General features: G+C 33.2%; 2 protein-coding genes across 3 annotated transcripts in view; both read left to right on the forward strand.

The window, feature by feature from the left end:
- Positions 1 to 23995, forward strand: part of LOC149795109 (uncharacterized) — a 281949-nt gene that overhangs the window by 224623 nt on the left and 33331 nt on the right. For both annotated transcript variants that reach the window (XM_089964814.1, XM_089964815.1), the window contains exons 27-30: positions 3955 to 4017; positions 13908 to 14006; positions 15918 to 16079; positions 16585 to 16770. In XM_089964814.1, coding sequence (XP_089820940.1) covers positions 3955 to 4017; positions 13908 to 14006; positions 15918 to 16079; positions 16585 to 16770 — 510 coding nt within the window. The remainder of the gene's footprint in view (positions 1 to 3954; positions 4018 to 13907; positions 14007 to 15917; positions 16080 to 16584; positions 16771 to 23995) is intronic.
- On the forward strand, positions 20945 to 23270 carry LOC149795112 (uncharacterized). Its single transcript, XM_089964816.1, has 2 exons — positions 20945 to 21354; positions 22042 to 23270. Exons 1-2 carry the CDS (start codon positions 20962 to 20964, stop codon positions 22180 to 22182), a joined length of 534 nt encoding a protein of 177 aa, XP_089820942.1. The 5' UTR covers positions 20945 to 20961; the 3' UTR covers positions 22183 to 23270.

Genomic DNA, 23995 nt, shown 5'->3' on the forward strand with positions numbered 1-23995 from the left:
TGTTAAATAATATATGAAACAAATACTTGTTAGAAAGCTCATTGCAGAATGGGACCAAATTGAGTATTATTAATTTTTTTTAAAGTTTTGGAGAGGGTCCATATCGAGGAAAATCACATTCAGGTCAGGAGAAAAGCGAAATTCTGCTTTAAAACGGAAAACAAGAAAACAATCTTGTTTGAGGGCAGTTAAATCCACTTGAAGTTAAACAAAAATACAAGATCAACAACAACAACAACAATAACAACAACAAAAATTTGAACAAAAATATAACAAGAAAAGATGTGGAAAGAAGTTATTGTTCCCAAAATGAACAATAAAATTATAGCGGTGAGAAACAGGAAATATAAATGTTGCTGAAAATCATTCAGATTGTACAAGAAACAGAAAATAAATTTGATTATATCTTATTGATAGTTTTTATTTAAATGTCAGTGATATTACAATGACAAAATATCACTATATTTTCAGAATTTTTGGCAAACTCAGTGAAAATTAAATCGCAAATTCTCACTGATATTTTCAGAAATGTTGGGACAGTCAGTCAAATTTCAATAACAAAATTGATTACATACTTCATTCATTGCTGTGAATGACCATTACATCAGATCACATGGTCGCTGTTTATGCTCTGGTCGAAATTTTCTATTTAAAGTAGTTGGGTCGTATTCTCCACTCTCCACAACTATGAAAACTTCATTAACTTGGGTAAAGGCTCTGATATTGATGTAGGTAACAATTAGTTTTTATAAATTATCAAATTCAGATGACTTGTAAATTTCGAGTATGAGAAGTGGCAGCTACGATTGGTCATGCGGCTTCACTGACTTGATGGTGAATGAGTTCTCTCAAGATTTGAGCACATAAACAAATTCTTCCATGAAAAATAATTACACAGCTATAACGGTTGGAATTTACTATATATTTTTCATTACATAATAGATGTGTACCAAAAACGTAAAATGGTTAAAATTGCTGTAACATACACTCCACTGCTTAACAGTTAACAGGCAGGCTTATGTGTATGGAGCCAAATAGGTAACAGGTGTTCTATTTATAGCTCACTGCACTGGGCAACTTTGCTACATGTGTATCGATGGACTAAAAAGCCATACACTCTATGAGGTAAAGGGTTAAAATCTCCTAAAATACCATAATTTTAGTGAAAAAAGGACATTTGAGTGAATGTAAAAAAATGTTCACTGTGATTTCACTGAAATTTCAGTACATTTAACTAGGGTATGATTTTTGTTGAGCATATTTTAATAGGAAGCAAAAAAACTTATTTTTCTGAGTAAACATCAGATCAAGCTCAAAATCTACCTTGCACCAAAGATTCCTCAATGCATGTAGTTCTTTTGATCAAGTTCAAAGTTATGCCTAACATTTCTGCTAAAATCAGTGTAAGTCCAAAATTCGTCTTAAAGTAGGAAAATGAACTGGACTATCAGAACTTTTCCATCTAACAGTTATCCTTTAGGAGGAATATGAGAAATAGTATGCTTAACTATTAGATGGATTCAGTCTGTTACCTTAGCCATATTCCCAGTCCGCCAAAAGTCCATCTGAAATTTGTTTTGTTTTTTTATAGGCAAAATACAGCCTGAATCCACCTAAAATCCAGGTGGAATCTGCCTAAAAAGTTTGTACAGGAGTGCCCAAAATTGAAGTTACTGAAGCCACTTGTATCATTTGATAATTTATACAAATATAATTAGGTTTCCTACAAGTCTCAGAGTGAAAAAGGAGGTTGTAATAGTCTCATCCAGGAGGAATTTGATATACAGTTAAATTTCACTTCTAAGGTCATTGTGAGACTGAATATATACAGTTAAATTTCACTTCTAAGGTCATTGTGGGACTGAAGATATACAGTTAAATTTCACTTCTAAGGTCATTGTGGGACTGAAGATATACAGTTAAATTTCACTTCTAAGGTTATTGTGGGACTGAAGATATACAGTTAAATTTCACTTCTAAGGTCATTGTGGGACTGAAGATATACAGTTAAATTTCACTTCTAAGGTCATTGTGGGACTGAAGATATACAGTTAAATTTCACTTCTAAGGTCATTGTGGGACTGAAGATATACAGTTAAATTTCACTTCTAAGGTCATTGTGGGACTGAAGATATACAGTTAAATTTCACTTCTAAGGTCATTGTGGGACTGAAGATATACAGTTAAATTTCACTTCTAAGGTCATTGTGGGACTGAAGATATACAGTTAAATTTCACTTCTAAGGTCATTGTGGGACTGAAGATATACAGTCTTATTAAAGGTCCATTAAACACTCTTTTAAAGAGTGCAGTTGGTTCTTTATATTTTCTTTTAGTTTTAATAGTATATCGCTAAACAGTAAGGTGGTGTCATTAAGCAGGTTTTTCTTATATAGATTCTATTGTTAAATGTTTTATTACAGGATTCAGGCAAAGTTATAAAAGGATGCACTGAAAAATCAACCTGATGCATAAAAAACATGAATTATATTTTCAAGCTCAGTTTGTATTGCTTCCATAAATTCCTCCTTTATTCAGAAAATTTTCTTTTTTATCAAATATAATGGGGGAATTTCACCCTAAATTTTCAGTTTTAGAATGGACCATAGGCTTATACTTTCAACACTTGAACATTAGGAATATTTCAAAGCTAGTATATTTATCAATGTAGGTAATAGCAATTCTATTTATGATGAATAAAATGTTTTCCAGTGACAGAGAAGCGTTTCCTGACAGACATATCTATATCCAGGACCTCATTCAGTCTGACAATGTAACTCACAGAGGAAATACTTTATATCCCATTATTTTAGCATTGTTCCATGTTAGCACAGTTTTGATTTCTTCATATTAGTGACATAAAATTTTAGCCAAAAATTCTGATCAGCAAAATTTTGGGTTAGGGGTCATTAACAAAATGTGGCATGTGCTTGCTTGCTACTCCATGTTAACACAAGTGAAATAGGTATAATCATTTTATTCTAGTGCAAGTTATTTATTAAACTGAACATAACATGAATTGCTGCCAGCAATGAGAAATGTTAGAATGATACCCAAAACATCCAATTAGAACATTTCTTCAAAGTTATTTTCAAAAGTTCACCAGTTCACTGAGTTGGAGTACAACTTTGGTATATCAGGCTGTGACTGAATGGGATGACTTCAGTGTGGGTGGATGGCTGGATAGTATGTGTGTGTGTGTGTAACATTTTAACCATGCAAGTTTTTTCACTGAATTCAGATGTTTTGGTTGCTTGGTAAAATAGTGTTATTGACAGTATGCTTATCTCACTACAAAATATATAATAATTTTCTTGTCGGCATTTACAGACAAGGCCAAAAAATACAAATATATGTGGTTATGGTTACATTGAAAAAAAACATCAAGCTTGGTTTGTTGGTACAAAATTGTTTTGGTTGTTATTTTTGTATGAATGGATTTAAGTGAAGCATAAACTAGAAAAAAAATTTTAAGAAAAAATATTAAATAAACTAGAAAAAGCATCATTTATCTTGAATTCAGTTTGAATTTTAGTTACATATCTTGTTAATTTTTTTCTTCTAAATTTAAAAAAAAATTCAAAATTTTCATTTTTTTCTGGAAAAATATATGGTCAGCAGCAAAAACTTAGGATTTGTAAGATAACCAGGACTAAACATACTTTTTTATTTAGCTTAACAATACAGATTTTTGCTTTTATTTCTTAAGGTGTGTCGGTTAATGTTTCTCCATGCGTGAAAGTAATAGTACAGAGAAAATATCAAAGATAATTTGTAGATGATGTCTTAGTGTTCAGTTGACCATCTGGACATAGTAGGGCTGGCAACTGTAAAAAGACTAATACAGATGGCAAGGTAAATGATAACTATGAAATTATAGTCATTACTAGAATATGTTTTATTAAAAGGTATGAAAATTGTAATTCTTTCTTTCTTCTTTGTACACACCTATAGTTGGATGAAAGCAACAGGAAACTGGAACTCACAGAAAAGGAGAATAAACATATCAAGGATCAGGTGAGACATGTGAATTAGAAAATAATTTTAAAAATTTGTTTCTGAATTCATTGATAGCATTTAGAAATTGTCACTAACATTTTATGTTTTTCCTATTTAATTTGTTTAAAAATATTCTTCCTATAGCCAAGTAAGTATCCTTAAATATGGGAATACAAATATTGCCAAGAAATACTTATGCAAAGGAACACTGTGTAAATTTCCTAACTGTAGTAAAAAGTGCAACCTGGATTTAGTTATGTTATCTAGTAAGCTTTATGTGCCTGCCATAAGGTACTATGATATACTATGGTATGAAGTTGTCAGCATTTTTTTTATATCTGTCTGTGACAAATTTATTTCCACACAGTAACTCCAGTTGTCCACTATCTACAGTTCCCAAGTTTTATGACTGGCTTGGTAAGGATGAATCTTATCACTTTCAAGTTTACAAGCTTCAGTGGTCATGGTCACTCTGATTGAAAGAAACAAACAATAAATCAAGTTTTTATCATCTACAGTTACCAAGCTTTGTGGATGGCCTGTGCTTATGATAAGGAAAAAACATATTGATTTCATGGTCAAAAAGTCAAGGTCACTATGAATGTAAGAAAAAAAGAACCTGTGCCATGTAAAGTTACCAAACTTTGTGAATGGCTTACACATTAGTAACAAAGAATCTCATCAATTTCGGGGTCAAACATCTAGACCACTGTGACTAAAGAATGAAAATGATTACCAAACAATAATTTAGGTCTGTTTCACATGCCTTAATTAAACTTTGTGGGTGGCTTGCATGTGGGGCAGAGAAGAAGCCTGTTGATTTTGGGTTAGTAAGGTCTAAGGTTAATGTCTTAAAGGTCCAAGGTTAATTTCAGTGCAACTGAAAGAATATCAATGGTTTCTGCACAAAATATTCACTTATGGACCATTTTTTCTCACCAACATTAGTTGATAAATTCCACTGCTGGTAAGAAGTCTATTGATGTAGGATTGAAAAGGTCAAAGGTCAACATCACTGAAAGGTGTATGTGCATGTGTGTGTGTGTGTGTGTGTGTTTGTTTGTGCGTGTGTGTGTGTATGGCTGGCCAAAATCTGTTACATAATTATGATACCATATTCCAGAATTTTCAATACAAAATCTTCCTTTATATTTGTTATCTGTAGCAGTGTGTACAGAGTCAAATCTTTTTAATAGTTTTATAAATATATATATTTATATATATATATTTTTTTATATTTGTATGTGTGTAATCTTATTCCTTTATTAGCTGATGCCATATCAGCCATTAAAATTTCTTTTGGTGTTGAATGCAGTAAGCATCATTACTCCCTCTAAATATGAAACATTCATTAACAAAATGGAATATTTTAGAATGCACACCAAATCTTGTGCGACAGTGTATTTTTATATTTTTACTAATACCTTAGTCTGGAGTAGATAAAATATCAGATTGTTGTTATCAATAACACTGGACAACAAATTTTTACAAAAGTCATGTTACTGAAATAAAATTAGTCAATTCTTATCAATTTTTATGTGCTGAACACGAATATGACAGTCAAATTGCAAAATTGGCTCTAGTTTTTTTGTAATCTGCAAGAAATTAATGTTTACATAACGAAATGCATTCCAATAGTAAAAGGTCAACTGTAATAGCCTACCTATAAAAAATCAAGTCATTGACTACATCTTAGATTTCTTCGCCTGTCTCTTGTACAGCTGTTCGGGAGCATCTCTGAGGAGTGTCCAGCAGTAGTCAGCCAGCATTGTAGTGGACCATTTTCCCTGGTATCTTTGTTCCATTGTTGCGATATCTTGATGAAAACGTTCGCCGTGTTCATCACTAACAATACCACAGTTGCTAGGAAAGAAATCCAAATGGGAATGAAGGAAGTGAATCTTTAGAGACATATTGCAGCCAAGTTTCTTATACTTCATCAACATGTCTTCTACTAGTTCCTTATAGTTTTCTGCCCTAACATTTCCGAGGAAGTTTGTAGAAACTAGGCGAAAAGCATTCCATGCTTGTTTCGCGTCACCTTCCAGCAAGTTGTTGAACCGGTCATCTTTGAAAAGCTTTCGAATCTGAGGACCCACAAAAACTCCCTCTTTAATCTTTGCTTCGCTGAGTCGAGGGAATTTTTCATGCAGGTATCGGAATGCTGGCAAAGTCCGGTCAATGGCTTTCACGAAGTTCTTCATCAAACCTAGTTTGATGTGAAGGGGTGGTAGCAAGATTTTCTGAGCCTCAACCAGAGCTGGGTGTTGGATATTCTTCTCTCCAATGGCTACATTCTGCCTGTGAGTCCATTCCTTCCTCATGTAGTGCATTTCCCTTGCTCGGCTATCCCACTCGCATAAGAAACACATGTATTTTGTATATCCTTGCTGCAGTCCCATTAAAAGGGCAACTACCTTCAAATCACCACAGAGGTGCCAGCTGTACTTGTTATACTCAATGGAATTCAGTAGCTGCCTTAAGTTATCGTATGTCTCTTTCATGTGGACAGCATACGCTACTGGAATAGATGGAAGAATGTTTCCATTGTGCAAAAGCACAGCCTTGAGACTCAGTTTCGAAGAGTCCACAAATAATCTCCATTCTTGTGGGTCATGAGTGATTTTTAAAGCATTCATGAGGCCCTCAATATCGGAACAGAATATCAGATTACTTTCCTTTCTGAAGAAAGGCTCCAATTGCTGGTGGCGCTTTCGATATGCAGTAATTGTGACATCTTCTTCTAGAAGATTCCATTGTTGGAGTCTTGATCCTAGCAATTCTGCCTTGTTCTTTGATAAGTCCAAATCACGAATCAGGTCATTTAGTTCTTCCTGTGTTATTCTGTGTGGGGTTGATGATGCACCACAGTGAAAATCTGGATCACTGCATGCTGATGGACCAGGAGAAGAACAGGTCGACTCACCTTTGTCTTCGTCAGATGAATCAAGAGAATATTCTGCTGGAGGTTCTGGAATAGGAAGTCCCTCACCATGTGGAACTGGTCTCAATGCAGACGGAATGTTTGGGTAGACTATTCTCGACTTCTTTCGCTTCGTTATTCCGCCGGAAAGAGGAGGAACCAAGCAGAAGTAACAGTCATTTAGGTGGTTGCTTGGCTCTCTCCACACCATTGGGACTGCAAACGGCATTGATGACCTTTTGCAATTCAACCACTGTGAAAGCTGTGTTGTACATGTAGCACAGCAGATATGCGGAGCCCAAGGCTTGTCTTGGTCACCAACCTTGCATCCGAAGTAAAGATGATATGCCTTCTTCACTTGAGAATTGATACTTTTCTTCTGGTTGGCAAATGTCACTTCCCCACAAATATAGCAAAAATTGTCCGCGGTATTAACACACTTTCGAGGCATTACTGTTCTTTATTGTACGTAAATGGATAAAATAATAAGTTTTATGTAACAGTAGCTTGAACTGTCTCGCACAACGTCTAAAATATTTTAAATGCTGAACCTATCTGATTGGGCTTTATATAGTACACTGCTTACGTCAGCTTCAGCAGCCGCCTGGCATTAGTATAATAGGCCTACACATGTATAGTACACTGCTGACGTCAACTTACTTCAGCAGCCGCATGGCATTAGTATTGCATTGCATCAGAAAATGATGCAATCAACTGTGGATGATGTGAGCATGATGGTATTATGCAATGTTACATCATTATTCCGGATGTTGCTGCAGTCCTACTGGAGAAATTTACACAGTGAAACATAGAAAATGAGGTATATGAATATCTTCAAAACGAGAGCCAATACAAATTTTTCACGGTTATATTCGTGTTCGGCACACCAAAATACTACAGATTAGGGCCTTTTCAAGTCAGTAATGATTTCACTGTTGACCAGTGTAATATATGAAATCTTCTCTTCCCAAGCAACACAAAAAAGGGTTGTCCGCCATGACAGTTACCAGAATTTTTTAATGGGATGTACTTCTAGTAAGAAACAGAGCTGTTGATTTTGGGCTCTAAAGGTTCAAGGTCAAAGTCACATTATCTACTTTCTGGATGGCTTTTAAATAGGTTGGGAAGAACTCTTTTGATTTGTAAATCAGAAAGTCAAGGTCATTGTGGCAGAAAGAATTAAGAGGGTTTCTATGCAAAAATTTAAGTTATGACAGTAGAAGCATTTCTGCTTGACATACCTCAACCAAACTAGATGAGTTGCACATTAAAGAAGAAGCCTAAATGATTTGAGGTCAAAGGTCAAAAAGTAAGGTCACTGTGAGTGACAGCAAATAAAAGGTTTCTGCACAAAAGTTTCTGGTTTTTCCTTAGAGGATGTTTAAACATTGGGTGGGCATATAATGTGCCATTTATTGTACTTTTGTTATATGTCACAACCTGTCAAATTGGATAAAAGTATTGATATGTAAAGTTTGCTATGACCAGAGAGTTCATAATGTCTGGAAATTATGTAATAAAACAGACACTTTAAACTCATTTTGTGAAAAGGAACTCATTTAATTTGCCTAATGTTCTTTCATTTGCAATGCCTAAATTTAAAATGAAAATTAATATCATTATTATTAGCTAAGGCCTGCTTACAAAAGGAAACTTAAGGTAAGTTTCGATGTAGTAAAAATTCACCTGAAGATCCTCACAACCTTTTTGTTGTTTTTCTTTAATTTATTCTGATTTTCATTTCCAACATTAAAAAAAAAATAATTTAAAAAAAACATCAGAATTTTCATGTTGTTTTTTTAAATATATATTAAGGACCTTTTTAATGGAAGTATGGACTTTATGGGTGAATGACCATTATTATATAGCAGACGTCTTTATCAGAAGCTTATTATGTACTGATTTAAGATGTTTGACGTAAGCTTGGGGTTCTAGACCAGTTGCAATAAAGTTGTACCTATCATTTTAAATTTAGTGCCTTACCGATTATGATGTAACACCCGAACCATGTGCTTTACAAATTATTGCCAAGCTAAATGTGAATGAGGTTGATGTTCTTCATAATAAGCAAACATCAGTCATGTTGTAAACAGTACATACCTGTAAGAAGGCTTTGTATGAAAATCCAGACTCTTTATCTGCATTCAGACTGTATCAAGATCCAGGCTTTTTATAAAGATCCACACTATTTGTATTTGTATCCAGACAATGTACCTATCCTGACTCCTTATCAAAATCCAGGTATTGTGTCAAGATCCAGACTCTGTATCACGATCCAGGCTTTGTATCTATCCTGAATCCATATCAAAATCCAAGTTTGTGTCAAGGTCCAGGCTTTTATCATGATTGAGATAATGTATTTTTAAGACAATCTGAGCATAATTCTAAACCGTTATTTTCCAAATAGTTTCAGTCCATAGCTTTAATTAAAATCAAGTACAAATGATACAACTTTCAGGACCGCTCTAGTGGCCTAGTGGTTAGAGCATCTGCCTTGGATGCGGGAGGCCCTGGGTTCAATCTCCAGCTGAGTCAAACCAAAAGACTTATAAAATGGTACTAACAGCTGCCTCACTTGGCACTCAGCGTTAAGAGGTTAATGTTAGGACTGGTCAGCCTGGTGTCAGGATAATGTGACTGGGGGGACATCATGCTACATGTCTGCGGTATGATATCCCAGTGCTAGACATCACCGTAAACTGCCACACTGCAGACATCATAGCGATATGACTTAAAATTTTTTACAGCTATGTTAAAAATTCAAATAACACACACACACATAAAACTTTCAGAACTTTGTTGGCATACAGTATTTACCATATATGTTGGGACACCCTATTTATTAGGACTCGATAAATTAATTTTTTAACTAATTTTTTGGTGCACAGTATGTTATGGGACACATCGTTTTTATGCTCTCTTGTACTGTTAAATATCAGTGACATAGTTAATCTAAATTATGAACTTTGGGCTTGAGTTCATGTTTCATGCCCACCCAGTTTAAAGTACAAAGAAACAGATGTACTGATAAGATATACGATGGTAGTTTTGGGTCTTTGTTATGGAAAGCTGTTTATGCATTGTTTATGCATAATAATGTAGGTATAAATTGGTCTGTGGTACAAGTATTTATTTGGATCATTAACAGGTTTCTGCCTTGTAATTTAATTTATTTAACACTTCTACTTGCACATGCACAACAATCTGTCTGTGAGCACTTTGATAGCAGAATGTTGTTTCTTTTTTTTTTTTAAACTTGAAAATGTTATTAAAAGAATTTATTGAGGACTAGATTTTAAGTTCTGTTAGCATTTTTTCTATTAGTTGTACTAATCTATAATTTTATTTTTGTAAATAAGTCATATTTCCCTATTGTTCAATATATAGGTCACCAGACAGTAAGGTTGATATTGTCATTTATGGTAAGCATTACTAAAAATTTGAAAAACCGTTAGATAATTTATTCTCATACCAAACAAAATTTGATCAAATTTGACAGAAAGTGTCGTCATAACAGGCTTTCAATTTTTAACTTTATAAAAATGATGGTCAATCATCAGAAATAGACAATGTTATGATCAATAGAATTTTTTTTAAATAGCTATTTCTCAAAAGCCAATGAGCAGAATTTAACGAAAAATGTATGGAACAGATTTGCAAAAAATGCTTTCAGTTGTATAGAACTGATGTCAATCTGCCTTCAGATATAGTTGTCATTACTAATAACAGAAAACCCTTTCAGTGATGACTTGCAAAAAAAACCCCAACTAAATCTGACATGAATGGCTTTTAATTTCATACAAATTATGTCAGTTTACCATCAAACATGGCCACTGTTACTAAAAATAATAATACATCACTCCCTTGATAACTCGCAAACCCACTTATTATGCAGGGTTAGGCATGGATCCCCTTTTTTAAACCAGAAAATACCCCAAAAATTGATCCCTGTTTGTTGAACTTGAAGAAAATGGCAATCCAGATTGGCAATGGAAACTTTTGTGTATCACTTGTTTTATCATCGAAAACTGTAGATAGGACCTGGAAATTTTAATCAACACTATGAAATATCAAATTTAAAAATAGTTCATACAATTTTTTACATTTTCTTTCCAAATGACATGCCTAGTACACCACAATGAACGATATGTAAGGAAATTTCGATCAATCAAAATGTCACTCACACCAAGTGAAGGCAGTACTTTAGCAAATAAATACAAATTAAATAATTTTGTTATCAATTGAAATTTGTGTTCTAGTTCTATCTTTTAGTTCCTTTTGAGTGTAATCGTCATAAATGCAATGTGTCCTCTTGTATTTAAATGTCAAATGCATCTATCTACCATAACAGCTATGTCCACAAGCATTTCTCTGGTAACCTAATTAAGTTCTGACCATGTGTTAATAACTGACTTTGGAAGTATTTGTTGTATTGTTGCACTGAATTAAAAGCTGGCTTCCTTTGTGTTATCACGTTAATTATGTCTTTTGAATCAAATAAAGGAGGTGGGATAAAAAAAAGTTAACAGGCAAGAAAATCCTACAAATTCAAAATCTAGCGACCCTGATCATATGCCGGGTGATCTCACTTCATTTCAATTGAACACTTATAAATGTTATTGTGTATGTAACATAAACTACCTTAAATTAGCTGACTCTTTCATAACTGTGATCAAAGCTAACAAGGCAGCCAAGCAAAATGAATACTTGATAAAGAGCTTGATTTCACAGATACCGACCACTGTTTCCAAGCGAGTTTCAGAGAATTCTTGAACAGGCACTTAGAGATATCCTCAAGGATGATAAGAAGTTTCATTATTACTTCCAGTGAAATCGTGACATCAGTATTGTACTAACTGAGCAATACAAAAATTGAGTTTCAACATAGTCGATTGTCTCACGAAATAAATGTTGCATGTTTTTGAAAAAAAGAAATCTTCTTTGTTGGTGTATCAACAGTTCATCTAGTTCCCTGCTATGTGGACTCCCGATTTGGCAAGATAATATTAAACACCACTGTGGGAACCATACTCATCAAGAAAACAAAAAGCAGTGATGTAATACACAGATTTTTTCACATAAACATGTTGGATGTTGAAACCAGTAGAATGATCTTTTATATGTCGGACATTTTGAAAATAAATGTGATTTAAACAGAATAATGAACATCTTCATTAGAAAAAGTGCATTATTAAAAATTATTATCGACATAATTGTAAAATGAGGATTCAATCAATAAACAGTCTAGTTCCCTAACGATGCTCCCCCCCCCCCATCACGGTTTTTTCTATGTCAAAACAATTTTTTCTCTCAATTTTTGGAGGTCCCTCAGTAACTTGTGCCTCGCTTATAGTGCAGTCTGTGTTTGTGGACCCCATTGTACATGAGCTATCAGGGGACAGGTGTACCATTAAACTACTTCTTAAAAACTTCTGAACACATATAGATACATTTTTTAAAGAAATCACCTGACATAAATAGCTTTAAATTTTTGCCAATCTGCAATCAAATATGGTAGTGTTTATTAAAAATTAGAAAAATCCTTTGTTAAGCTTCATAAAAATTGCTAAACAGTATGAGGCAAAATTTGGCCAAAAAAATGTCCTGGCGTAAAAGGCTTTTAACTTTGTACAAATGAAGCTGATCTGCCATCAGATATGGCTGTGATTCCTAAAAATAGTAAAACCTTTAAAGGACTTCACAAAAACTATGGAATAGAAATTTGACATATATTGTCCTAACATAAAGGCTTTATATTTTACATAAGTACCTACCATCAAATTAGAAAAAAACATTTGCTGTACTGTATCTCTAAAAGGAATGAACAGAAAACAACCCAATTTGACAAAAGCATCTTGGCATGAAGGCATAGCAATGTATGTAATTTATTTTGATGTACCATCAAATATCAATGAAGATTGAAACAATATAGAAAGCTTGAAATAATTTGTTTTTATTACATATGCATACAGCATTAACATTTGAAAAATAATACTTCAAAAAGTATCTTAATATGACCCAATTTATTGGATAACTGCACTTGCATTAGTCTGTTTGGCAGATGTAAACCAGTAGAGCAATTTCAAGCCACTTGGGTCTCTTTTTGAAACAATTTTTTTTATTTTTATAGTCAATAATTGGAGCTTATTTCACCTAAGCTAACATTTTTTGGTTTGCTCATTTATAATCCTATGTAAATGCTTTCATCATGAATTACTTTACAATTAGATTACAGTTATTTAAAATAAAGTCTAGAAATCAGGGAGTGAAAAGTGTGATGCATTTATGAAATTTTTCTGGAGAAAATCAGTGCTATTCAAAGTTTTTTATTTATCATTGAAATTACTGGCCATATGAGGATAATTAACATGTTAATTGTCTTTTCAAATGAATGAATATGGACTTGAGGTAGTGAATAGCTGGGATTAGATTAAGTGTTTGGTTTGATGTTTTGCAGCACATCAACTCTTGTGCAGTTTTTCATACCAGGGTAGGTAGAGTAAAACACTTTGCTCATATGATGGGTATTGAACCTGCAACCTTCTGGGCATGAGTCCAATGCCTTAGCCACTGAGCCACAGTGGTTCTCAAGTCACCGATAAATTAGAGATAAGCTGCAAAACAGACAGAAATCTTTTAACAAGAGATGTTAGTTCCCGTGATGTAGACCTTATGAATACATATTTAATTTTATTTTATTTATTTTTATGTTTTATTTTTTTTTAATATCTTCTATTTATTGAAAAAGTTAAAATGTATGAAATTTTATGAAAATTTAATTCTTCATTAGCTTGGTCTGTAATTGATCCATTTTATGATTTATAACAGCATGTGGTGACTGAACATAGCTACAAATGGATGATGATGGTGAAGATGATAATGTTGATAAATAACAAACAATTGCTATCAGTTAAGGCAATTATCAGCATTCTCTATTATTAATAATAATGAATCATACAATTTTAAATTTGTTTAATCGTTACAGATTAACAAGCTTGAAAGGGATCTGGAAAACAAAACACGTCAATATATGATCCTTGAAACTTTCCTTTCAAAAGTGGAAAAAATTCTAGAGGATTACAAGGTATGGAAATCTAGAGAATGAAATTAATTTTCAGAAAGATAAATTCTATAATTCATAAATTATTGTAGACCCTTTAAGCACATAGAAATGGTTTTTTAATCCATTTAACTGATTTATAGCATGAGATATTTTACTGTTAGAATTATTTTACCTTTGTCTTTGTGAATTTAATTTTACAAGTCTTATGTTAAAATGCAAAATAACAATATTCTTTATTGCAGATAGCTGTTGCAATTCAGTCACATATTTCCATAATTGCTGTCATTTGTTGTACATGCAGTAGTTACTGGTCATTTCGTTTATTTTTTTAATGCAGTATTCATCTTTGGTTGTTCATAGGGTATAAATGCGACATTTCATATAAATACCACATTTCGTATAAATACCACATTTCATATGAATACCACATTTCGTATAAATACCACATTTCGTATAAATACCACATTTTGTATGAATACCACATTTCGTATGAATACCACATTTCGTATGAATACCACATTTCGTATAAATACCACATTTCATATATGCTTTACATATCAAGACCAATTTAACTTTGGTTCTCAGAAGTTGTTGTTGTTGTTGTTGTAGGGTTTAACGCCATTTTTCAGCACATGATAGGCTATACATGGCGGCCAGTATTAATGGTGGAGGAAGAACACAGGAAAACCCCGGAAAGAACCACCGACCCACGAGAAGCTACTGGCAAGCTTTCTCACATGCCCACATTGGCTGAATCCGAGACTTGAACCCATGCAGATAGAGGTGAGATGGCAGTGATCCATAACGGACAGCGCTTTAGACCACTCGGCCACTCGGGGCCCCAGGTTCTCAGAAGTAGAAGTTTATCTTTCATTGTGTACTTGAAGTAAAGAGCTGTGTCCATCCACCTTAATCTTTTGTACTTATTATTCATGAAGTTGATTTAAATACTGACCACTCTGGTGGCCTAAATGGTTAGAGCATCTTCCTCAGATGCAGGAAGTCAGGGGTTTGAACCCCGGCCAAGTCATACAAAAGACTGTATAAAAACGGTACTAGTAGCTGCCTCAATTGATGCACAGCATTATGAGGTTAATGTTAGGACTGGTCGGCCTGGTATCAGAATAATGTTCAGCATAAAAAGGTTAATGTTAGGACTGGTCGGCCTGGTGTGGGCTTGTTGGGTCTGTGTGGGACATGATGCTACATGTCTGCAGAATGATACCCCAGTGATAGACATCACTGGGAACTGCCACACTGCAAACAGTATAGCAATATGATTCAAACTGTTAAAGCTACGTTACATATCAAAAAACACACACATTCAATATTGCTTGCTAATATTGATCATGATAGCTGGCGTAAGGTATGGAAAACTGTTAAATTTGTGTACCTTTTTACATGTCTGTATTTATTCCCCTGGGATGTTTTAAGATGTCAAGAATAAAGCTACCTGCACACATCACCCAAATTTAGAACAAGATTTGAACTGAACATAGAGAAGAAAAAAAATGGATCTCCCCCAGGAGCTGATTTAAACATTTTCATCTTTACTGCCTACAGTATATGCTCACTTATAAAGCAAGTCCAACTGCAAACTGCATAGACCAAGAACTACCATCACATAATGTGGCAGCATATCTGGGTGAGTGCTGCTTGTAAGGAATAATCATTAGAACAGACAATATAGACCCTGATGTGCAGGTGCATTATGCTACATCATATCAGTATCATTGTTTTTTGCAGTTTGTCTTGACTTGTAAGTGATTTCATGTGGTATATTGAGGAAAAACAATGTCAGCAGTTGAAGAAAATATTTCTTTCTGAAGGCAACTTCAGAAGTATCACAAACCTGAATGAAATACAGTAGAAGATTTTACAGTGACACCATAGACTTGGATGAATTAACTACAGTTTATGGTTTTCTTTCAGAACACTCCAAACGTGAGTGATGTGGTTCAGAGGATTGATAATGAGGTCTCGAGAACAAGGATGGAGCTTGTTGAGGCAGGACATAGACCTGAAGATATTTTGAAAGACCTCCCTGCTCTACAGGGAGAACTGTCCAGAAAGGAAAGGGAGCTAACTGCCAAGGTTAGTAATGTTCAATTCATAATGTTTGATATCGTGTTGCTGAAAAAGTATGTAATAAAATCAATCTATCAAAAAAATTAATTCCTAATTTTTTCAATGTTTTTGAAAGAGCTGTCATGATTTTAGTTTGCAAAAGCCAAAGGTGACTGGATAAGAGTCAGTTGTGAAGATTTAGGAAATATATTCTTTTAAGATGGCACATATTACACGTCATACGATGTGAAACAATTCATATTTCTATTGGCAGTAGTAAACATATGCAAATGTTTCACAGTGGGGTTTGGTTTTTAAGAAGTTCCAGTGTATGTTATTCAAGAAAATTCAACTTTTACTTTTGCTTGAGTTGAAATTATCAAAAATGTTTAAAAAAATGCTTGTGAAAGGTTATAATATACTTTAGTTAGGACTTTTTGACCAAGATAAGATGATGGTGATGATTTTTCATACTGTTTAATCAAGATATTTTTAATAATTCCATTACATATGTTTTCTTCTTTTTCTTCAGCATAATGAGGTTGATTCCCTCATGAGGGAGTTGCGACATTGGCAGCAGGAATGTCGGGCCATTGAGGACATGCGGTCCAACGCCCTTGACTCACTTAGAGGCCTTGAGTTGGAGATTACAGACCTCCAAAATGCAGACAGAGAGCTGAAGGAATTAAAGGATGAATACAACCTTCTCAGGGGACAGGTAAAATTACTGTTTCACCTATAATTGTGGATAGTGCAATGTAGGTATTATGTTTCCTGCAGCTATGACGCCATCATGTTTATCATTAGTGTTACATTTCTCTTAGAAAGTTTTACATACTTTACGATATTATACTGTTCACATATAAAACATATTGTTCCTGTTCTCTCCCTTAAATTCTTTCATAACTTTGTTCATACTATTTTTGAAATTGCTGTTCTTCCTTAGACTTCTGCACTTATGTTTTTTAAAAAATAATGGGGTTTTCACTCTGATGTCTGCAATGACAGTTAGCTCGGAAATCTTGGTATTGCTACTTCTCCAGAAAAGATGGTCATATTGACATGGGGTTTTCACCAGAAGACTTTTTATGGTGTCTATTTGGTCCTAAGTGAAAATGGCTCCACTTGGACATCTAATATGGCCACCATAGTGACCATCTTGAAAATCTTGTCATTGCTACTCCTGAATGAATGGTCAAATCAACATGGGGATTTCACTAAAAGACATTTTATGAATATCTTTCTGGTTCAAAATGAAAATGGTACTTATCTGATGTACAATATGGCCACTATGACAGCCATATTGAAAATCTTTTTATCACTACTCCGAAGAAATGTTAAGACCATATTAGCATGGGGTTTTCACTTCTTATAATGTCTAGTTGGTCCTAAAGGAAAATGTTGCTGCCCAGAATTTCAGTGTGGCCACCACAACAACTATTCTGAAAATCTTGTCAGAATGGATGGTTATATAAACTATATAAACTTGTCTTGTTTGTCTTAAATGAAAATTGTGCCAATCCAATATGGCCACCACAGCCAGCAACTACTGTTCCTAGATGGAAAGTCATATCAACATTTGGTTTCACCAGTAGACTTCTTATGTCTAGTTGGTACTAAATGAAAATGGTTTCATTCTGACATCCACTATGGCCAACATGGCAGCCATCTTGAAAATCTTGTTATTGCTACTCCTTTGAAATGGAAAGTCTTGTCGAAGGCTTTCACCAGGATAATTATGACATCTAGCTGGTCTTAAATGAAAACAGTGCTGATCTGACATAAAATTTGGGTGCCACAATGAACGTATTGAAAAGTAGTCATCTAATACTATCTTAGTTTGTCCTAAATGAAATGGTGCTGATCTTATATCCATTATGGCTGCCACAATGACTGACTTATATCCATTATGGCTGCCACAATGAGTGACATATCCAGTATGGCTGCAACAATGACTGACTTATATCCAGTATGGCTGCCACAATGACTGATTTAAAAACTACTAAAGAATTTAAGAGATGGCTTCAACACTCAGCAGTTAAAAAGAAGTAGTCTTCTTTTGAATTCCTGGAAATTCCTTTTGGACATTTGAGTGACAGTTCTTTTTAGGGAGTCTTGTTAATGAATATGTGTGTCTGTGCATGCATACATGCACTCATGTATGTGGATGTCTGTGTGTGTCTGTGCATGTGATGTGTGAAACAACACTGTGTCAGGGTGTATTCAGAACTTATTTATTGCTATTGGAAAGAGAGAGCGAGAAAGAGAGAGAGGTAATAAGCTGATATGTTCAGTTACCTATTGATTGTGATTTTTCTCATGTACTGTGGTACTACTATATTCCTTTGTCAATTAATACCTCAGAATCAACAGCATTGATAGCATTCTTATTTTAATTAAGACATCTATTGTCACGTTACACCAAGAACCAGATGGTTTTGCCAAGTTATTGTATGCTAGTTAAATATACGAAGAGCTGGATAATTCTAGTAACAATTGGTTGAGGATGAGATTCCCTACAGATAAAATAAAATTAATGAGAGTCTCCATAGAGAAATGTAAATCTGGTGTAATTAACCCATCAGAAATAGATAGCGTAATGACCAGCAATGTCTCCATCCATCACCATATTGTGCCACGTGAACAAAAGCAGTTTGCATTACTTGTTCTTCCTTCTCACCAAGAATGATGACAACATAAAGATGGATCGAAGAATACAACACAATGTTAATTTGAATTTAGCAAATGTTAAATGGCTTTAGAACTTGTTTTATTAAAATACATAAGCCCTAATGCGTTGCTTTGTGAAAGGAATATATTTAACAAAGGGCATTCATGACCCCATATTTGTCTATGGACTTTACCCAAGATCTCTATCTGTGGGTTTGTAAGGGAATTTACAATCCATGTGATTATATTTACGACTCAGTTTGTGTCAGTGGATATGGCTAGTGATGCCATCAGTTCTGAAGTGAACAAAATAATTGCTGATTTAAAAAAAAGAGGATTTTTGTTATTCAAAATATCAATGAATGGTAAATGTATTTAACAACTTGTGCCTAAGAAACTATATATATATATATATATATATATATATATATATATATATATATATATATATATATATATATATATATATATATATATATATATATATACATGTATATATAAGAACTGTGTGCAGCTTCCCAAAACAGCAACCTAAAAGAGCTTGTTGTCCATCTGTTAATGAACAGTCAATATTGTAATGACAAGAAGAAATAATATGCATCAGTTATTATATGTTATTGTAAATATATATAATAATAGAAGGGTAGTTCAAAAGATAAGAGTAGATTCTAAACTAACAAAACAGATACCAATTCAAACTGTGATGATGAAAGTCATTTCTGCATGGTTATAAATGGTGATTTTTTTTCTTCTTAATCTCCTGTTTCATTATTTGATGCCTCAATTAAAAACTTACCTAATGTTAACAATGATTTTTGTTTTCTGTTTGAGATGATATCAAACATATATGTAACAAACAGTCCAATGGTTATTCAATGTATTCTCAGTCATATATCAGTATTTTTCAAAGCCATTTTTTATTATTAAAATATGAAACATCAAAATACCAGGTTTAAAAAAAAATTAAATGCTCAGAGGCCTTTTTGCACAATTGGAAGCTTTTCTGGTACTGAAATTTAAAGATTTGACAAAAAAATATTAATTTAATTAACTATAATTTTATTGATAGATGATGTACAAAAGTATAAAAAATCACATCGTTTTCCAACAGAATTTAATAATTTGTTTGACTGCGAACTTTTGCCTTTTAATTGCATCATTAATTAATTAGTAATTGAGGCATCTATGTCTTGTTGATATATTTGTTTTTTTAAACACTTGGAAATTTTTGTAAAACTTAAATGAGAAGAACACTGTTTATTACTTGATTTTAATTAATTCCTACGTAGAACCTTCTCTGTGTAAGTTCTTTGTTTCTGATTTTTTTTACCTTTATAACGGAGTCTTACTCTAGTTTGAATTCATAATGGCCTTTTATATTTGCTTTGAATTTCATTTGCTTTAAATTTTGAATAAATCTTGTATTCTTTTGTATAGCAAAAGATACATATTTTTTTTCAAATTGTGTCTTATTATTGTGTTTTATTATTGGCTCTTTCTATTAATTGTCAGTCTTTCTCTGGAGTGCATCAAATCATTGCAGTCAACATGACTGCATTCTTTGACAAGAAATGTCAAAATCATTTTGAAAAGATATTTTCATACATAGTACTAGATTCAGTTTAACCATTCTCTTGTTTTAAATGTGCATCTGAGAAAAAGTCCGGCACGAATATAATCAAGGAACTGATTTGGACCAAGGGAGATAACTCCTCACCAGGGAGGGTTTCTTCAAAGGCCCCCCAAAAGCTGCAGATGCTTTTGTTCCATTTATTTAAAGGAAGCTGTTGCTCTAATAGAGTGCTTACATTGCATATTTCTGGCTTACAAAAATCAAGTATAACTTATTTAAATTGTCAGATCTCTAAATTAAATGTGATTAGGTATTGCAGTGTTGAGGACTTTTCTAATTGCATTCATTCATTTTTCTTTCTCCAAAACTCATCCATTTTTTCTTGGTCATGTGACACTCTAATACTGTTATGAATTTATTTATTTTCAGTTTTCATGATTTTTGTAGAAATAACTTTTTCATAGGTACTTGCATGTAAATTGATGGACTGAGATTATGTTCTGTTTGCAGTTTTCTAAAATTGCTTTAAAATTAGTGTCAAGTCAAGCAAAGCTATTGCTTTTTTAAATTTAGAAACTGAACTGCATTCCTGTTAAAAAAACATTGATTGTTAGATGTGATAAGTTGATAAGCTGTCCTAATATTTTGACCTTTTAGGCTTGATCCATGCCTTTTTTTCTAATACATCATTTTTTTTTTAATTATGCTTTTGACATCAATAATAATGATGTTTCATTAATTGTCTCTATCTTGTCTCTGTGTAATAAGTACCTTAACATGCAACAAGACTATCGTCAACTGAGGGAGGAGTATGGTGAACTTCTTCTCGTCCAAACTGAAAAGGATGGCCTGGAGGATGAGGTCATCAAACTGTGGTCAAGGATCACCGTATTGGAGGGCCATCTGAAATTGATGGAGGATTTAAGAGAGGAGAATGTTCAGATGAAACACAAGAATCAGGACCTTAAGTCAGAGATGACAGAGATCCAGGAGGCAAAGTTGGAAAACAAAACTATGCAAGAAAAAATGGAGGAAACCACTAAACTATTGAATGATAGGGTAGATTTATAAACATTATCTGAGATGGTATTTTACAGGAAAAAATTGCTTTGTGCATTAATTTTTTAAATTTTTTTTAAAGTTTGTAAAATTATAATTTACAATAGATTTGGATATTTTTTTTAATTATTGATTTTTTTCTAAACATATTAAAGCTTTAGCAATAGTACAAACTATTAAAATTGACAGATTCAAGCAAAATAATCAGTATTATTATTTATAATGTGTCATTCGGGTAAACTTGTCTAATTATTTATAATATACAAAAATCTATATTTTTGGTATATTTTTTTAAACAAAATTAGTTTAAGAACTAAATTATTAAAACAAAAGCACCAATAGAAATATAAACATGCTGGAAATTTGTATCTGGCTAAATTTATAGTACAATTTGAAGTTCTCCTGATTCTTGGATAAATGAAGAAGAAAAATATGAAATTTTTTAACACCAAAAACAACAAATGGACAAATAAACTACATTATTGTTTGTTTCAGATTTACAAGTATTTGTTTTCCAAGACAACATTTTTTTAAAAATATTTCCTTATCTTTAGTTTATCACTTAAAGAATCTCTTGTCAGTATAAAATTTTAAACATTACCATAACGTACAGGTTCATATCAGATTTAGGATGTTTAATTTCACTGATCCAAACTTTATATTTAACATTTACCTGCAAAATATTAGATGAAAAAAGTTGAGGAGTTAACCAATGAGATCAACCAAATGAGAAGCAAGATTGCAACCACTGAGAAAGAAAATTACGATTTCAAACAGTCCGTCTTATCACCTGAGAATGAGCACGTCATGGCAAGTGATGGCAGATGAGTCTTTCAGTTTTTGACCCTTTTAATTGTTCACGTGCATACCTACGTTGCTATGTCTTCAGTGTACCTTATTTTCACTTCTTCTTGCTCGGAATTTTATTTTATATCGTCATCACAGATGGATTGCAGCACATATACATTCTGACACCCTTTCAATTGGTTGGATCTGTGTTCACCTTTTATCTCATATGGACATTCTTTGTAACCCATTGTGTACCATATATACTTGCTTGTAAGTCAAGTCAAACCACAAACAATAAAGATCCTGACCTGCTGTACCATAATGTGACTGCAAATCAGGGTCTGTCTTGTTTGTTCTGTTGATTACTCTTAACAAACTTCACTGACCCAGATCTGCCAGCTTATTATGCAATGGCAGATCTGGGTCTGTGCAGTTTGGAGTTGGACTTGTCTTAGAAGCAAGCATATACAGTACCTTCTTCAATTACATTTGTTGTATCACATTATCCAATTGATTATTTTGAAATATTCTTTATTTTAGGCACTTTAAGTCAGTTGTCATTGACTGATTTACAATAATTTTTCACTGGTTTCTTTTCTCACTTTTCTCTCACCTACCTGATGGATTTATGATGTTCTTGAGTTATTACCAGTAATTCATTTGATTTTTACTTTTTCCATGCTTTTTATTTGACTCACCTGAATATTGGTCAGTGTTGAAGTCGTTTAAGTATTTTGAAATTTTCTTTGCTGACATTTCACCTTTTGGTTGATAGTATTGTTAAAACCATTTGACCTTTGCTTTTTTTCATGCAAGAATCAACATTTTCAGTGAAGTAAAGCTTTTAATGTCAAAATGATTGCTGTTGTACATGTCAGTCTATTGAACAGAAGATTTTTGTCTCATTTGCAAAGCATAGGCAAGATTATTAGGTATCACTTATCCAATAGTATTAATGTTTACATTTTTGTCTCACTTGCAATGCATAGGCAAGATTATTTGGTATCACTTGTCCAGTAGCATATATGTTTAGATTTTTGTCTCACTTGCAAAGCATAGGCAAGATTATTAGCTGTCATTTATCCAGTAGCATTTATGTTTAGATTTTTGTCTCACTTGCAAAGCATAGGCAAAGATTATTAGCTGTCACTTATCCAGTAGCATCTATGTTTAGATATTTGTCTCGCTTGCAAAGCATAGGCAATATTATTAGCTGACACTTATCCAATAGTATTAATGTTTAGATTTTTGTCTCACTTGCAAAGCATAGGCAAAATTATTAGCTGTCATTTATCCAGTAGCATATATGGTCAGATTTTTGTCTCACTTGCAAAGCATAAGCAAGATTATTAGCTGTCACTTATCCAGTAGCATCTATGTTTAAATATTTGTCTCATTTGCAAAGCATAGGCAAGATCATCGGCTGTCACTTATCCAGTAGCATCTATGTTTAGATATTTGTCTCATTTGTAAAGCATATCCAGTAGTATCAATGTTTGATTTTGTGTTGGCATTTTCCAAAGACATATGGTAGACAGGGGAAATTATATCATAGCATGACAATTATTTTTTTACAGCCACAGGTCCAAGACAAATGACTTTGGACTAGTGGCTTGTCTTAGACAAATGACTTTTGTAAAATGACTTGTCTTAACCAAATGTTTATTTTCTCATTTTTCATCTTTATTTTCCATTGTCTAATGTGTCAAATAGACCATGAAATGGGTAATATTTGTATGTATGTGGCTTCTTTTTATGCAAGCCTATGAGTTAGTCAATTTTCCAATAGAAATAATTTTGATAATTCTCTGGGGTGAATTTTGAAACATTTTTTCTCAGCTCTCAACATTCT

Source organism: Sinohyriopsis cumingii, chromosome 7 (assembly GCF_028554795.1).
Source record: "Sinohyriopsis cumingii isolate HCF-2022 chromosome 7, ASM2855479v2, whole genome shotgun sequence".
NCBI classification, from domain to species: Eukaryota; Metazoa; Mollusca; class Bivalvia; order Unionida; family Unionidae; genus Sinohyriopsis; species Sinohyriopsis cumingii.

Bases quoted from the DNA above. Each gene is read 5' to 3' on its own strand.
- LOC149795112 (XM_089964816.1), top strand. From the start codon at position 20,962: ATGCCTTTTTTTCTAATACATCATTTTTTTTTTAATTATGCTTTTGAC. The intron at 21,355-22,041 runs GTAGATTTATAA...GCAAAATATTAG, and splicing joins CTAAACTATTGAATGATAGG to ATGAAAAAAGTTGAGGAGTT.